The sequence below is a fragment of the Pyrgilauda ruficollis genome, unplaced genomic scaffold (assembly GCF_017590135.1).
Source record: "Pyrgilauda ruficollis isolate IOZ18807 unplaced genomic scaffold, ASM1759013v1 scaffold41, whole genome shotgun sequence".
Classification (NCBI taxonomy): Eukaryota; Metazoa; Chordata; class Aves; order Passeriformes; family Passeridae; genus Pyrgilauda; species Pyrgilauda ruficollis.
Genome location: NW_024525601.1, coordinates 1,522,193 through 1,539,084, shown reverse-complemented (window position 1 = coordinate 1,539,084; position 16,892 = coordinate 1,522,193). Strand labels below are relative to the sequence as shown.

Sequence of the window (16,892 nt, the reverse complement as noted above, 5' to 3'; positions counted from 1 at the left end):
TTTCCACCCAGAAAGCAGCAGCCCACCACGGAACAGCCAGGCCCATCCAGCGTCATCTCCCTACCAAAAACCAAATCTCCCACCCCACTTTCTTGTGTCGCGGCCGACATCCTTCAACGCCGGGCAAGGCGGGCTCGTCAAAGGGAAGGCAGCCGGGAGGAAGGCGCCAGCAGCCCAATCCCCGCACAAGCCGGGGCGGTGGGGGATCCGTCCCGATCCCGTGGGTCCCGCCGCTCCCGCTCCCGCCCCGCCGCGCGGGTACCTCGTGCCGGCCCGCGCCGCTCCTCAGGGGCCCCGCGAGCCTCGGGCACGCGCCGCTGCCACCAACGGCCGCTCCCGTCACACCCCCCCGCGCCGCCCGCCCCGCGCAACGTGCGGCAGCACCCGTCCCCACCATCACCTTCAGGCCCGGCGGCGCCCTCCCACTGCGCAGGCGCGAGCACCGCCCCCCCTCGCACGGCCTCCTGGGACTCGTAGTCCCTCTGCCCCGGCTCGGACTCGCCACCTTCCACAGAACCGAGGTTGGAAGTGACCTTCGAGAGCACCCTGTGCAATCGTCAACCCGGCACTGCCACTGTGACCCCCTAACGCAAATCACCCGGCGCCAGGTCCAGGCGTCTCTTAAACACCTCCAGGGAGGGCGACTCCACCACCTCCCTGGCCAACCTATTCCAACGCCTGAGCATCCTAACAGTGAAAAAGTTGTTCCAGTATCTAATCGGAATCTCCCCTCTCTAAGAGCAGGCGCGTTGGAAGACACTGGCCCCAGCTCACTACACCCTGCTGTCAGGCAGTTGTAGAGCGATGAGGTCCCCCACGAGACCTCCTCTTCTCCAGCCGCCCCGCACAAGCCACCGCCGCGTGTTCCCGCTCCCTTTCCTCGCGGTCCCTCCCAGGACGTGATGCCGCCGTGGGAGTTCGTCACTTCCGCAAACAGGGATGGCGGAGCGCTGAGCCGGGTGAGTGCCGGGCCGGGTCAGTGCAGGGCCGCCCTCCCTGCCCGCGGGCGGACGGGCGGCGGCGCCCGGGGCCCTCGGCCTCGCCGGACGGCCGGGCCGGGCGGGCCGCAGAGAAGCGACGGGCGCCGCCGCCCGGGTAACGGGAGCGGAGACCCTGAGGCCTCCCCGCCGCGTCATGGGGGAAGGGAAGGAAGAAAGAAGGGGGCGGGAGCGTCCCGGGGCTGGCGGGGCCATTCCCACATCACTCCAGGCGTTTTGAGCTCTCCGGCTGAAGGAGCTGCTGCTTCCTTTGGCTGCCATCGCTAGTTGTGAAAGTCGGATCGTTTCACAATTTGGGCTTTCAAAACATCTTGGAATAGCTGGCTGAGGATAACGAAGGGGCTGCTGCTGCTTCGCAAACCAAGCGCTGTGGTGCTGTGCAGTAGTGGAAGAATTATTTTTGTAAGTCGTACTTCGAGGCCATTTGTTTTGAGGAAAGCTGCTCTGGCGCCTCTGTGTAGTGGCCCACTCAGGGGATGTGTTCTGGCCCTCATTAGGAGGTGAGCCTGGATACGGTGGATTTAAATGTGATTTTTGGATTTTAATTTTTGGTGATTTAGGCCACTGTTTCAGAACAGGAGGTGCTAAATTGCCCTCTCCCATACCTTGTTAAAAAGTAGATGCTCTGCTTCCCAGTACTGGTGTAATGAAGGCTGGGATGTGCTGGAGACCAGGTGAGCTTTGTAGCAGTTGTTTGCAGTCCTGCAGCCTGTTTAGATATTTGTGAGGTGGAGATGTGGAAATACAGGTGTGCCTGAATATTCCACACATTAGTTAAGCGCAGAGCATACTGGATATTCTTGGCAAACTGGAAAATCCACAACTGGTAAGAAAATTTGCTCTCAAAAACCCATCTTGATCTTTTATTTGAAGACATCCATTTCAAAGCATATCAGTTTAAATAACAAATTTACTAATTTGGGAGAACCTCTCTGTGTTTCTAAACATAAACTGATTTGTAGGTTACCTTTTATGGGAAGGGAAAGAAAAAACCCAATAACATTTGGCAGTTGAGTCAATAAAGATATGTAAGAATGACTCTAAAATGAAAAGTAACAATTTATCTTAATTTGAGCTTCTTTAATGAGTACTTTTAAGTTTCACATATTTTATTGAACTGTCTTTATCAAACAACTGGTCAAATTTGAAGTCTGTATGTTGCCTAGGGTGAAATATCAACATCACGTTCGAAAGTCATGATCGTAACCACAAGTAAATGAAATTTTCAGCACTGAAAATTCTTGGTGTTTTGTTTCTTTTCCCTCTAGATTTCCATTCTGATCAGTGGACCAGTCAAAATGGCTGAAGTAACCAAGACAGAAGAACAGCAAGTGGAGAAGAGTTTGGAAGAAGTGGAGAAAACACCTCACGCTTTAGAGTCAGCTTCAGGTGTCGGGTGTGAAGGCAATAGTTCTGCTTCAGGTACAGAGCAGTCCACTGAAAATGACAAAGACATTGATAGTGGTGATCAGAATGGCAGAGCAAAGAGGAAGAATTTAGATTCTGAAGATGAACCTTCTAAGAAAGTAGTGAGTATCATTTATTTTGAGGTGTTTTCAAATCCTTATTTCAAAGGAATGATTGAAAATGTTTATGCTAGATGCGTGTGAGCCAGCACAAAACACGAAGTATGGAAATGTTTCCTAGGGAAATAACAGGTACACAAGTGATTTTGGGCTTTACAGAGGAAAAAGAGGGCTGGTAATTAGAATGATAATCTCAGCACATACTTAGTCTAATTCTTAGACTGTTGCATCCTCTATGTGGTAGCAATCTGTTAGTGTAGTGTAGGCATTAGTCCCAGTTCCATATCTTGAACTCACTTCTCATGCATGTTGTTTGTCTGCGTGTTAGCATAGTTACCTGTGCTTGGGCAGTTCTTCCATTAGGTAATTTTGTCCTTTTATTTCCTTGGTAAGGTACTGTATAGTTTGCAAAACTCAACAGACTGCATCCTCTGTGGTATAATTTCTGTGTGGTTTGTTGGCAAAGTGAAGCAGTGAAAGACTTACAGGTGCTTCTTTGTATTTTAAGACTACAGAAGCAGCAGAAAATGTAAATGTCCTTTTATATGTCCACCTGGGAGGGTGAAAAGGGTAATGTTTTACATGATGCTGTCCTTTATTATGTATGAGCTTGTAGAAGCTGATGCTTTAATATCCAGTCTAGTTAATCCTTTTGGGATATTTAAATATGATTTGAAAATGTCTGACCTAATGTTCTGTTTATCTGCCCAGAATTCTCCCAGTATATTAATTAATATATGGCTTAGTAGAATGGCAAAGTAAAGGGTGTCCTTTGTTGTGGTAGAAACATTATTAACCCTTTCATTCTTTTAGTAAGGGGGGAGAAGGCTTAGATGAGCAGGAACTACCTTGGGTTTGTGTAGCTTAAGGGTGGAAAGAGGTGACTGAACGTAGCTGTCACCATCTAGATGTTGTTGCTGATGGCTGTTTGCAGCTGAGATGTTTAATGGTTTGTATGAGTATGTCTCCCACACTTGTCTGAGTCAGCTGTTCTAGCTTCTGTCACCTTCAGTGGCCATTCAGGGAGCCATCTGTGCTTACCCTGAGAAAGAATAGAAGTCAAAATATTTGTTTGTATCGGTCAGCCCAGTGTGGTAATAAGCAGTTGATGAGGTTATAAAGATTTCAGACGAGTGAGGTTGTGTTCATTCTGAATCTTACCAAAAGTATATGAAACACTGAAGAACTCCCTTATATCAGCCAAATCTTCTTTTCCCTTGAGGAACTGCTATTTGAATAGTAAGATGCAGAGATATTGACTTCTGTAGTGAACTGTTAAGAATGCTTTTAACGGCTTCATTCTGGTTTGTACTGTTATTTCACATGCTTTTGTACCTCATAGGGTCCATGCTGGTTGTGTCCATGTGTTGGTTTTGTTACTTTGGATTTTATTTATTATTTATTTTCACTTCATGTATATAGTTGAAGATGATTTTCGGGGTGAAGAAATGTTGGGAGCATAATATCTGATGTAGACAGGATGCTTCTCTGCGTAACAGGGGAGAGAAGTGTCTTGTAGTACTTAAAGCTAAGGCTGGACAGAAATCTTTGTATTTTGAGTTAAGGCTAAATCAGAGACATTTCTACAGCTAACTCTTAAGCATTATATGCAATATGCTGTCAAAGGATTGACATTCCTTTATCATGGTCTGTTTAAATCTCTGGCAGTGGAGTCATCCACTTGGACCATAATATGACATTAGCCAATTGGCATTTTGTTATACACTTCTGTCAGATGAAAACACTGAATTTCTGAAACAGGCTCTTTGAAGAGGCTTAAAGTTCCTTGAGAAGGAACATCCTCTTCTTCTGTCCCAGACTTAAGAAGAATGAAATGTGTTCTTTGAGCATGGTTGAGAGTATTAGAGAACTGAAAGTTAAGTATTTCTGTGAAGGAAAGATGCTGGGCAAAATCTCTCATCCAGAAATTGCTTGAATGAACTGAAAAGGGGATTAAGTTTGTGAGTGTTGCTTTGATAATTGAAGTACTGACATCAGTACCAGGACAGATATGTGCAATCTGTTTATAATGATGGTGCTCTTTATAGTATTGCTTGTTTGCCTTCTTAAATCCTTGAAGTGAACACGTGTGTCTTTTGATTAAATGACTAAGTAATAAAAAGAATTCAGTGCTTGAGTCTGTTCTTTCTGTGGTGTGATTTCCTTTCTGCAGCATGTGATTGGCCATGGGCAAGCTGTAGCTGCACATTATAATGAACTTCAAGAAGTTGGTTTGGAAAAACGTAGCCAGTCTCGCATTTTCTACCTCAGAAACTTTAATAACTGGACAAAGAGTGTCCTCATTGGTAAGTTTCCTTAACTGATTGCTTAGACATTATGAAAATATAACTAATTTTTGTATAAAAATGTAACTTTTTCTGTTTTCTGATGTTGAGTATGACACTTCGTCTTATAATACGTAGTAAGATTTTCAGCTGCAGTAAAAGGTCTATATTTATATTTAATTTGAATCTTGGTAGTAGTGTTTTGTGTTGTTGGAGTGCCGAGCATATGCTTAAGTTTTAAAGGTCAGCTGACTTAAAAAGTTCGTGCTGGAAACTGTTCTTCTCTATGGCATTTTTAGAGAGAAAAGTACAGTTTTAAATCATAAAGAACTTAAGTGTTCTTAGATTGACCTGTTCTTGTTTCTATCTCAAATAATTTCTTAGGCATTTTCCCAAAGCACTCTCTGTTCAGATCCTAGTCAAGCAGTTCTGCAGGAACCTTGAACACATAAATATTTTCTATATTACCTGTAGTCAGTGGTTGAAAAGATGGAAAGCTAAAGGATGTAGTTCTTTAAGAATCAGCATGTTTTTATTTAAAGGCAAAGTCTGCTGTTCCACAAATTAATTCCAAATTGAGGAAACAAAGCCATCAAATATCTGCCAACAAAGAAAAGAATCATCAGCACAGCACCACAGGTTCATGAAGAGGGATCTGTGCCAGAAGATATTGGCACCATTTGTCTTAGCATGCTGCTTTTTGTTGTGTTATATCAGAGCAGTTAGAAGCAATATTTAGATTTCTATAAAGCTGTTCCTGAAGCCTGTGTTGAAGCCTTTCTGTCATAAAGAATTTCAGCAGTGTGGCTTTATAGCAGTTGTATCAAAACATATTTCATATCTCCTACTGTGAAGAAAAGTTGCTAGCATGCTGATATGTTATACATAATATGCCAACATCAGTCAGAGCAGAGAGAATCTAGGCAGCCTCGAGGGGGAAGAAAAAATGTGACTGGTGTATGTAGGGTAGAAAGACAGCAAAGGAGTAGCTACTGTTATTGCAAAGCTTGGGAGAGCGAGTGAAAATCATTATGCATTTTTGTAAGATGACTGGGAGGAGATGTGGCTGATGCATTTAATTGGCTTTTTGTTTTTGCAGAAGGCTTTCCCATACTTTCAAATAACATCTGCATTCATTATAATGCTAATGAGAGGGAACCCTGTTTTCCTCCCCATGTCCAGGGTGGTTGTTTAGCCATGTGCAGTTTTGCCTTAGCCAGGGCAACAGTTCAGAGCCTCAGTCAAGTTACATGCAAAGCACATTAAGCACAGAAAATATTCATCTTCTCCACAGTTTTAAAAGTTTGTGGTTCCTTTCATCCTTCTAGAAAGAAAAGAGATTTAAGTTTGTAATATTAAGAAGATTTATAGGCAAAGTAATGTCTGAGGTGTTTTAAAATTCCCAACTCCTTTTGATTCTTTAGGCTTTTAGGTGCAATACATGTGCAGAGATGTGTTTATATGCTCCTGGTTTTTATTTTTCTAGGTGAATTTATAGACCGGGTACGACAGAAGAAGAGTGACATAACCGTTTTGGATCTAGGATGTGGCAAAGGTGGAGACTTACTGAAATGGAAAAAAGGCAGAATTAAAAAACTCGTCTGTACTGGTAAGAAGTACAATAACTTTCTAGGGAAAGTACATCTGGTTTTATGGGAAGCCAAGTACACCTCCAGTATTTAATTGTTTCTTTTTTTCCAGTCAGTCAAAGAATGTAATGTACACCTTTTGTGCAAAAGGTTGTGTTTTGTCTTTTAATCTGAAGATATGACTTGACTGCCAGCAGAACTATAAGAATCATCAATATTTAGCTTTCAGTTCAACTCCTAAATAAAAACTGACATCACTAAAGAAAAACACCATTGCCCCCAGTTGCCTTAGGCAAAATGCGGCCCTGGGGAAAAGACCAACTTTTTTATTTTATGTCTTTTCTTCCACATCTACTCTCATAGTATTTTTAATTGTTCTGAAACACATAGAGGAGAGTTGCATTAAAAAAAAAAAACAAATATTCCCCCTAGTGTTGTGAGAAAAAATGGTCTTGGGTGTTACAATCAACTAAAGATTTTTAGACTTAGAAATGTGGAAGAGCTGAAAGCTGATTAAAAAAAAATTCTGGCTTGAATAATTGGTTTAGGTGTTGGGAAAATTATACCATCTTCCCTTTTCTCAAAAAAATCCCACGGATAATCAGAGAAAATAACTCCAAATTTGATTAGGTACTAAAATTCACTAAAACTCTTTCAGTGGGAATTATTTTGGGCACTTCACATTTTACAGTTCTTTCTTGCATTATTCAGTGGGCTGTATTCAAATAAAATTAATCAATTTACTTAAAAAGTTCTTAGGTAAATTTATTGCATATTGTCAGAAACTTAATGATGGAGAAAGAAGCAGCCTTAGAATTTTAAAAAATTCTCATAATGTGACACATCAGAAATGCATTTCAACATCTTTTATATTTTTAAGAGTATTAAGAATCCCAGGGAGCTGAGTTGTTTTAATGGAACTGAAGTTCATTTTTTTATCCTGCCATATTATACCTTCTGTGTTCCAGTAATCATTCCAGTTTTCTTGTCTGGAGCAGTGTACGCACTTTTAAAATTTTCATTTATTATATTTATTATCTTTCCATATATAGACATTGCTGACATTTCTGTGCAACAGTGCAAGCACCGCTATGAAGAAATGAAATCCCGATGTCGGTATAATGAACATATTTTTGATGCAGAATTCATACAAGCAGACAGTACCAAGGTACAGTTCCTGTGCTTTGTAATATTTTGGAGATTTTGTGTTCTCTATGGTAGTGCTGTAACATTTTGGGCATATGTATTTTTAGGGTTGGATTATTGTACTGCCAGGAGAATCAGCCATAGGGGTTACCGGAAGGTTGCTTAAGCTGAAATTTGGTGCATTTTGCTGTGGTTGTACAGTGTAACATTCCTGAAGCCTGAATGTCTTTTCCAGATAGTAAATCTGGTGCTTTCACTATCTTTTACTCGACAAGGGGAACAGAATGACTCTTTAGCTTTAGAGTTATGTGAGACAGCATGGAATGTTGGAAACTATTTTGGTGAATGCTGGAATATATAAAGGACATATTCTGATTTATCTTAACTGATTTAAAACTTAGAATTTTTTCTTTCTAGTGGCATTTTGGTTACTATAATAGGTACCTTTAAAACTTGTGTGATAGAGCAGGTTTTTTAGACTGTCTGGAGGCAGTGGTGAATGCAGGGCTGAGGATTAGGAAGGAGACGGTCTTGTAAACAGAACTGCTTTTGCTTCCTAGAAGTGCAGGGTGAGACAGAACCTACCTGGTTCCAGCATATCTGTGGAAAAGCTGAACCTGTTCTCTGCCTTGCATGAAGGGTTTGCTTGAATTCTTGGTTGCCTTTCCGTCTTCTGAGAAACAGTCTGTTGCAGGTTCATGTTGTCTCTCTTGACTTGGGGGAAAGGAGAGAGAGACTTGGCCAGGAAAGAAAGAGATATTTTCATGTTGCTATTACAGCTCAGTCTTAGATGCATATGTATTTTCTATTGCATGCTTTGTTCTGTCTGTCCTTGTACACAAAAGTTAATTTCCCTGACTTTTGGCCTCTATCAGTAATGTAGTGTATTTTTTAGAAGATTTAAGTGAATCATGCTTGTTTCTTTAGTTTTTTTTCTTTTTTATCTGTTGCAGGATCTCTTGTCTTCCAAGTACAACGATCCAGATATGCGCTTTGACATTTGCAGTTGTCAATTTGTTTACCACTATTCATTTGAGACATATGAGCAGGCTGACATGATGCTTAAAAATGCTTGTGGGAACCTCTCTCCTGGAGGTTATTTCATTGGCACAACTCCAAATAGCTTTGAACTTGTGTAAGTACTCTTATGTCCTGTTAGTTTTCCCAAACTCTGTGAAGCATTGTTAAGTGATAGATGTTCTTACAGTGCTCCAATATGTTTGTGCAAGCAAAAACAATTTTTTTTGCAACAATTTTGGATTCTAGTAAAAAAGAGTCTCACTCATGAACTTGACTCAAACAGGTAAACAATACTTACCTTTGTCTCGTGTCCTCCTGGCTCTTCTGTTAGAGAGTACAGGTCTTCATACTTCATCCCTCTGTCGTGACTTTAATAGTGTAAAAATTTCCACAGCCTGGGGAAAAACTGTCAAGGTTTTGTGGTTGTTTCTAGAAGCCTGTCTTGTCCATGTAGATTGTCTGTGTGTCTGGGCTAAAGGTTCATCTTCTAGGTCCATTTTGTCCTTGGTATATTGTATTGGAGTGATAACCTGTTAAAACCTAGTATGCTGCTTCATTTCGTTGTTTCATTGCCTTGTGAGATAAGGGAGGGGAGAAACTAGAGAGATTGCTGAGTATTACTGGGAGAAACACTCTCAGGCTTCTTATGGGTAGTTTTCTCTGCCTGTTCAATACTGGTCAATAAATGTTTGTTTATATCTCATTCTATAGAAAGAGACTCGAAGCTTCAGAAACAAATTCATTTGGGAATGATGTGTACAACGTAAAATTTGAAAAGAAGGGAGACTATCCCTTATTTGGCTGCAAGTATGATTTTCACCTGGAAGAAGTGGTTGATGTCCCTGAGTTTTTGGTTTACTTTCCCTTACTGGAAGAGTAAGTTAAGTTTTAAATTTATTATACAATAAAAGCTGTGGAACGTAAGAAACATTTGTTTAGTTTATGTGTCATTGCACAATGCTTGCAGAAAATTACATTTTGGTGTTCTTACTATATTTTTCAGTTCTTAATTTTTTGTTGTTGCTTCAGATACAGAGGTTTCTTGCATTTCCATCCACAACTGTAATCTGTCCATCCAACTGTTGAAGGTGCACTGGTCAGAAGCTGTGAGGACTTAAACTATGTCTCACGAGGGACCATCTGATCTGAGATATTGGATCTGTCAGCAAACCTTTAAAACTGTCAGCTTTTTCTTCTTGAATTACAACTTTTTAAGGGGTTTCTTTCTACTCCTTTTTTAGTCTTTCAGTAAGCTTTCTTGTACATCTTCTTCACCATGGTGCCTCTTTCTTGTCTTCTCCATCTTTCCTTAGTTGTTCATAGGATTTTTGCTATGAGGAATTTTTTTCTTCCTGTAAATGATCTTCATCTGTAAGCATATATTTTGCTGTTACCTCTGTGTGACCTTGGATTTGGTTTTTCCAGCTGTATCCTGAAGTACAGACAAATCTTTCCATACTGGGTTTTTTCCTGCTATTCAAGCTCAGTGTGGTTAAACAGTATTAAGCTTTCCCTTCAGGCGTGTTCAAGAGCTTAATTTGTAGTTGTCTGTGAAAAATAACAGCATCTGTCACTGTCAGCTGTAGCTTCAGTGTTGCATGTCCACTGTGTCTACATAAAATTGAGATGTAAGCCGCTGAATGCAGTAGAAAGAAGTTCTCTAAATATATTCATCATATCTGACATGATAGATACTACAGAGAAAAGTATAGTCTTTCTGGAAGTCCACATGGAGCTTCTGTGTTTCAGGAGAAGAGACCTTTTCTATTGAAATGTTTGTAAATTACTTCTGTGTAGATTTTTGATGTCCTAATTTAAAAACCAAAACTGTGCAATTTGTGGTGGAACTGCAGCTTTTTTCATCTAAATCTCTTTACTAAGCAAAAAAGTTGTAAAGAAGTGTTATTCTAGTGAATACCATAAGATGTCACTGTGGCTTAAAATTGTTCCTTTGAAAATAAAGCTACAATAATTTTGTGGCTTTCCTAATTAAGCTTGTTATTTTGACAGAATGGCAAAGAAGCATGGTATGAAATTAGTCTACAAAATGACATTTCGGGAATTCTATGAAGAAAAAATCAAGAACGAGGAGCATAAAATGCTGTTAAGGAGAATGCAGGCCTTGGAGGTAAATTTGGAGTTGACTTGTTTGATTGTAATAGCATTTTACATCTTGTTAATTTTTACACAATAATTGAAATTCCCTTTGTGAACATTTTACAATTAATTAAGGGCCACCAATAGAAAGTGTTTAGTTCTTGGGGCTGAAAATGTGACTCTGGTTGTTGATCTTGACTGGCTGCCAGACACCCCCTGACCTGCACTCTTGTTCCCTCTACCCAACAGGATGTGGGGAGAAAATAGAAAAAAAACCTTGTGGGTCAAGATAAATTCAAGGAGATTGATTAGTAATTACTGTCACAGACAAAACAGACTGAATTTGGAGAACGTTAATTTAATTTATTGAAAAAAAAAAAAAAGTAGAAAGGTGAGAAACATGAAAACCTAAAAACACCATTGTCCCACCCAGTGCTTGTTCCCAGGCTCAGCTTCATTTGTTCACTCCTGACCTTTCTATCTCCTCTCCTTTCCTCTGCGTGGGAAGGGGGATTGTGGTCTGTTCATAACACTTTGTTTCTGCCTCTCCTTCTTCCTCACACTCTTCTCTTGGTCCAGCACAGGTTCCACCCAATAGATGAGTCAGTTTTGAAGATAATATTTCAATATTGAGGCAAGTTTCTGTTCTTATGAAGTAGGAAACAGAAGACCAAGAATCATGCCAAGTGTTAGATGGTGGTGACTGTAATCCATTTCTTCCTCAGCAGAGAGCCTGAAAGCTGGATCTTTGTGCAAGGAATATTGACTGAAAAGACAGAAAGGAATCTTTGTAGGAATGAAAGGACAGTCTGTGTTCATAGAAGAAAATGGTACTTAACTGTTACTGAGCATATGTTTTTGCCCAGTGTTTTTGCATTTTTTGTTTATTCTCCATCTCTTACCCTGGATAGCTTTAGCAGCTTCAGAGAAGCTTTTCCAGGCCACCTCTGAGGCTTGGTTTTACTTGCAGTTATCTGTGCTTCCCTCATCCCTCAAACAGTAGAATTCTTCTGCAGAAAACTCTTGGATCAATTAATTAGTGACTTACTCAGCTGATTCAGACTGCAACTTGACTGCACTTGTTGACTCTATAAGTGATGATGCTGTGTAGGGGCTCACACTGGCAGTAGCACAGAGACACAGCCTTTGACTTACCATCTTCCTTCTTAGGAAAGAGAGAATTGTCTTAAGGTAGTAGCCACTTACAAGTGAGGACTGCATTTTTACGATTAGATTTATTTACACAGATCACTAGTAACTGGGATCCTTAATAACTACATCTTAGTTTTGAAGAACCTGTTGTATATTTCTGTTACAGCTTGTGTGTTACTGAAGCATTTTAATTGTTCTGCTTGAAATTGTAGTTGCCCATTTCTTTGAACTTCTGCTGAAGAGTTGCTCGTATAGTTGCTTTTCTAGAAGAAGGCATATCTGAGTAATGCTCATAATGAGCTGTACATGAAGGAGAGCATTTATAGTTATTCTGTTTCCACTGCTTTAGAGACATAAGGATAAAACTTAATTTGTAATTCTTGGGTGTCAGATTTTCTGGTAAGTAGGGAACGTCAGACCTGTTCCTGAGGATGCTATAAAGGAGAGATGTAAATTTAAAATATTTTTAAGACTTACTGACTTCTGTTGTGGACTGTGTTGTGACAAACCCTTTACTTGATGTGATTAATGTATCTCACTGCTCAGTGTTTTATTCTATGTTTTCCAGCCATATTCTGCACATGGTGATTCCAGGCTTGTTTCTGATAAACCTGATGATTATGAGCATGCAAAAGAGTTTATCAAAGATGGCAAGGCAAAGTTACCATTGGTAAGTTGCTTTATACTTCACTAGAGATAATGGTGTCTTAAAATTGAGGTCCTGATCTTTCAAACTGTGCTGCCTTCTTCATTTAAGCTGCAGTGAAGTTGGTATCAGTGTCTCTTTGCATGTGAAAAATTGTAGAACTGCAGGGCTAAGGGGTTCATCTAATCTATATCCTCTACTCAAAGAATCAAATTCACTTAATTTGGTAGCTGTTAAGAAATTTGTAATAATACAGAAGGGAAAGGATATTTTTCCATCTTATTTGACAGCTGTTCTTTCTAATGATACTTAATTTGAGGAATCTTCTTATATGTCTGGATCTTCACAATACTGATTTAAAGTATTAATTCTAATCTTCTGATGGGAGACTTCAAAGCTTTCTTCATCATACTTATATATTTGAATACGTATATATTTGAAATCATTCTTTCAGTTTTCATCCATACAGCATGAGGGTGGTCAGCTTAAAGTTTTTCCACTTTATTCTGTTGTTTGGGTTTTTTTTTTTTAAATAATTGATTCATCTACTGTTCACGTTCTGAATTCTTGAAGATGTAGTCGTTTTACTGCATATATAAAAATCTTGCATTAAGAGAGAAAAGAAACCTGCTTTCCACATTTGAAATTCAAAAATTTTTAAAAAGAAAAATTCTTGTTTTAAGAAATAGGCTTAAGAACTTGAGAATGGCCAAGTCAGAGCAAAGACGTCTGTTGCCATGTGCTGTTTTAAAAGGTGAAGGTTTGGTCAGTGGGTAGCATATGGACTAAATATGCCCCCAGTGAGGACTCCTTGGATGGGGATGGAGTGGGCAGAGCAGAAAATCAGCTTCTTCTTGTTGCATTATGTTTCTTAAGTGGTGGGGTAAATGGCAGCAGCTTTTTACTTGTTCATCTGATCAGCTTTCATCTGATCAGCTGAGCTGGGAATTTCCTAGGTTGGAAGGAGGCTGTTTTTTCAGAATGTGTGAGTGTGGGTGAGAGTCTCTTGCAAATGAGTTTCTGAGCGCTGTGGGGTGTTGTTGGGTGGAGGCAGGCTGTGTTCCTGAGGAAGGTGGCAGCACCATGGTGTAAGGCATTTTCCTGACTTGTGCACAAATACTGGGCATCTGGGCCTGAAGAGCAGCTGGAGCCAGGTCAGGTCACACTGGTGTGTGGTGATGGACACAGGCATCCTCTGCATTGCAGAGGCATCCAGACCAACAGACTGTTGGCCCATTCTCCTGTACCTGTTTAATTTAGGTGTGTTCCATTATCTGGATCTTCCAGTTCCCAACCGTCATAGTTAGTGTAGTTGTAAATATCTGCGGTCTACTGTAATGCTTTCCTTGACCCTAAATAGCCAGTCAGCTGTGGGTGGTGAGACAATGGTCGGTGAAAAATGGATCTAAATCAGTATTTTATTGTTTCCTTATTTTTTGTTGAAACTGTGGGTTTTTTTGTCCCCTTCTAGGGAACCTTGAGTAAATCTGAATGGGAAGCAACAAGTAAGTAATGGTTTTGAAAACACTATTGACTGAATGACTGCTTTAAAAAGTGTTTAAAATAGCCTGTTAGTCATGGAAGAAAATCCAGATTTTAAATATAATAAGGTGTTGTTATTTGTGTAAATCAAAATGTCTGTGTATAGATTATGTAGTGTGCATATCTCAAGAAATTGGGAGGGAAATGCATAAGTGCAGCCAACCAGAATTTGAATTTTTGCAGGCCATTATACTGGTTGTGTTAGTAGTTTAAAACCAAAAATGCTGTTTACTTCACAGGTGAGAAAAATCTTCACTCTGCTTTATTAAATTATCTAATTTTTGAATCTATGAATTATAAGGTAGACATAAATTTCCAGCAATCTAGAAGTATTATCTCAATTAGCTATTTGAGAGGGGCATTTTATATAATTTTATACCTTTTCATACCTAAAAAAAGATTCATACCTTTAGAAGTTCAGTGATTACTGTGTTTCCTAAGTAGTCTATTTTTCCAGAAACATGGAGTATTGAGCTTCTGATAAGAGTATAAGCACAACTTGTTCCTTACATGGAACTTTGCATTGTTGCTGAGGAATGTCTGATAAGCTTGTGTTGAAAGATTTGCAAGTAGCTATGGCACCTCATTCATTAAAACAAAAGTTGCAATCAAGTGGAAATCTATAGATGTGGTCTCAAGTAACTGGTTTAACATATCTGTCTGGTATGGAGCACAGGAACATCTGGCATAGCTGGCATTGAATGTATGCCTACTAAGTTTTCCAGGGGTGCTGGTGTGGATTGTACAAATATCCATTAGTATAATCATACTGTTCTGGACTTGAAAAAATGCTATAATTTCATCTTTGTCCATCGAAATTGATAATATGTATCATGAGTTCATTCACTTTTCAATTAAAAATGAAGTTAATAATTTTAACCCTGATTGTCCATTTCTGCAAGTACGAAGGAGTCTTTAAACTTAACTCACATGACTTTTTGGGTGCTAGTGAATGTTTATTATATGTAGAATGGGACAGTAATTTATGAATTTGATTCATGTTTCTGAAAGCATGTAAAACTTTCTTGGAGTGTAATGCTAGAATTACTCACTGGAGGATCATAAGATCTTTTGTAATTTCAATAATGTGCTATTTTCTTTTTTAGGTATTTACTTGGTATTTGCATTTGAGAAGCAACCATGAAACTTCACATACTGGATGCAGCAAGAAGGGATCATATCCACGTGCAAGTTGGAATGATCAGAAATCCATTGTGGCAACTATTTTTTTATTTTTTATTTTTTAATTATCAGACGTGTGCAGGACACTACCAAAAACTAGAGCAAGCTCGTGATTCAGAGTTACATTGCCTGTCTGTGACAGATGGACTTGTGTGTGTATATATAAGAAAGATTCTGAACCAGTCTTTTTAAGCATTTGTAAGCAATCTGCATGCTCTCAAAACCTGTGTTTGAACTCACATAACTTTGTTAGAAACAAATGTTTTGTTTGTAGAAGTATGTTTGTGATTACGAGCCTGACCCTGCACTTTCTGAAGTTAATGGAAGAATGTTGACTTCGATAATGCAGAATGAGGGCCTAAATACTGTTCTGCAGAGCTCAGTTAATTCATAATGAGATCTATTCAGCATAGAGGGTATGTCTACATTGCATGCAGAGCAAAAAATACCCGAGTCAGTTTGAGAACCTCTGTGCTGTGCTCAAGCCTGCATTGTAAATCTACCTTAGTGGTATTCATGGTGCATTTTACATGGTAAAATCCCATGATGTTCTTACTTTTCCTGCTTGCTGATATGTAGTGTCACTTCATGGTGCTTTTAAGATTAAATGAGTTTGTTCTGTACAAAACTGCTCTGAAAGTACTCAATTTCTAACATTTTAAATCTCGACTTCGTTTTCCAAATATGGCTATGCGGTAATCAGTAACAGCTGCTTAAGTTAGATTACTGAACATTTATTATTGTATTAAAAGACTATCCCGACTTTTCAATAGTTTTAGTGTTGACATTTACTAGACAGATCTTAGGATGCCTTTCTTTCTTGTTCCATAAAATTCCAAATGGGCTTGGCAGTAGAATGAGCTGTTGGTGATGGGGACCTCATTGCAGTCTTAAAAACATGGTCATGTCATGGATCATGAACCAAAAGGGGAGCCTGTGTATTATTTGAGGATACCAGCAGTTCTCTCTGGAAGGGATTGCTGTGTATGTGCATATACACTCTGGTACCTATGGGTAACAATCCCCAAACTGGAGGCGCATTTGGGAATGTAATCAAATGATACCAGTAGGCAGAACTGTGCCTAACTACCATCATAACTGCTTGTTAGTCTCTTAGAGCTGGCTTAGGGGTTTCTATACGGTGTTAGTTCAACTTTCCATGTGCTTGTAGCCACCCATTACTTAGAAGGCCTGAATACTTCACGTTTCTTCTCTCCAATTTTGGGCTAACAGTAGCTGATGGCTACTGTTGGCCAATAGATTTAACATAGAGATGAAATGATGATGGTACATGAGTATTTTGAAAAATTATAGCAAACCTAGAAGAGAACATTTCTGTTAAGACTTAAATGTTCAAATTATAAGAGTTTTTAGTTGTATTGCTTTCCCCCTGTAATTAGGTTGTATTCTTTCCTCCGTGACTCCTATTTTTCTTGTTGTCTAGAAGAACACTTGTAACCTTCACTGAAGCAGTAGAATCTGTCAGTTCTGCTGCTGAAATTAAGACAATAAGATGTTCTTGTTTGTTAGAATTAGTACTCATGAAACTAGCTAAAAATGATGACACTTTAGAAGTGCTGAAATGTTTCTTTGAAATTTGTGTGCGTCAAAGCTAGTTTTGCTGGATTTCTTGTATCAAATTTCATTTGAAAATACATTGTTATGCTATTTTTGGAAGAAATAAGAATAATAAAAACAGAGGGAGTACA

At 39.5% G+C, this 16,892-nt stretch overlaps 2 protein-coding genes across 9 annotated transcripts in view; one reads left to right on the top strand and one right to left on the bottom strand.

Annotated features, from left to right (window-relative positions):
* FAM210A (family with sequence similarity 210 member A) overlaps window positions 1–865 on the bottom strand; it is an 18,505-nt gene extending 17,640 nt beyond the window's left edge. For 2 of the 7 annotated variants that reach the window (XM_041477795.1, XM_041477800.1), the window contains exon 1: window positions 263–400. The gene's annotated coding sequence lies outside the window, so the exon portion shown is untranslated. Of the gene's footprint in view, window positions 1–262; window positions 426–823 lie in introns of those variants that run through there. The other 5 variants (XM_041477797.1, XM_041477799.1, XM_041477794.1 and 2 more) reach the window with 5 other exon arrangements.
* RNMT (RNA guanine-7 methyltransferase) lies at window positions 833–16,892 on the top strand. 2 transcript variants are annotated; one of them, XM_041477791.1, is made up of 11 exons: window positions 833–959; window positions 2,267–2,527; window positions 4,698–4,830; window positions 6,296–6,418; window positions 7,451–7,566; window positions 8,498–8,679; window positions 9,276–9,440; window positions 10,575–10,692; window positions 12,382–12,483; window positions 13,931–13,964; window positions 15,108–16,892. In XM_041477791.1, exons 1-11 carry the CDS (start codon window positions 903–905, stop codon window positions 15,143–15,145), a joined length of 1,329 nt encoding a protein of 442 aa, XP_041333725.1. In that variant the 5' UTR covers window positions 833–902; the 3' UTR covers window positions 15,146–16,892. The 2 variants fall into 2 exon arrangements, with proteins under 2 accessions (XP_041333725.1, XP_041333726.1); XM_041477792.1 differs by lacking the exon at window positions 833–959 and adding an exon at window positions 1,179–1,400.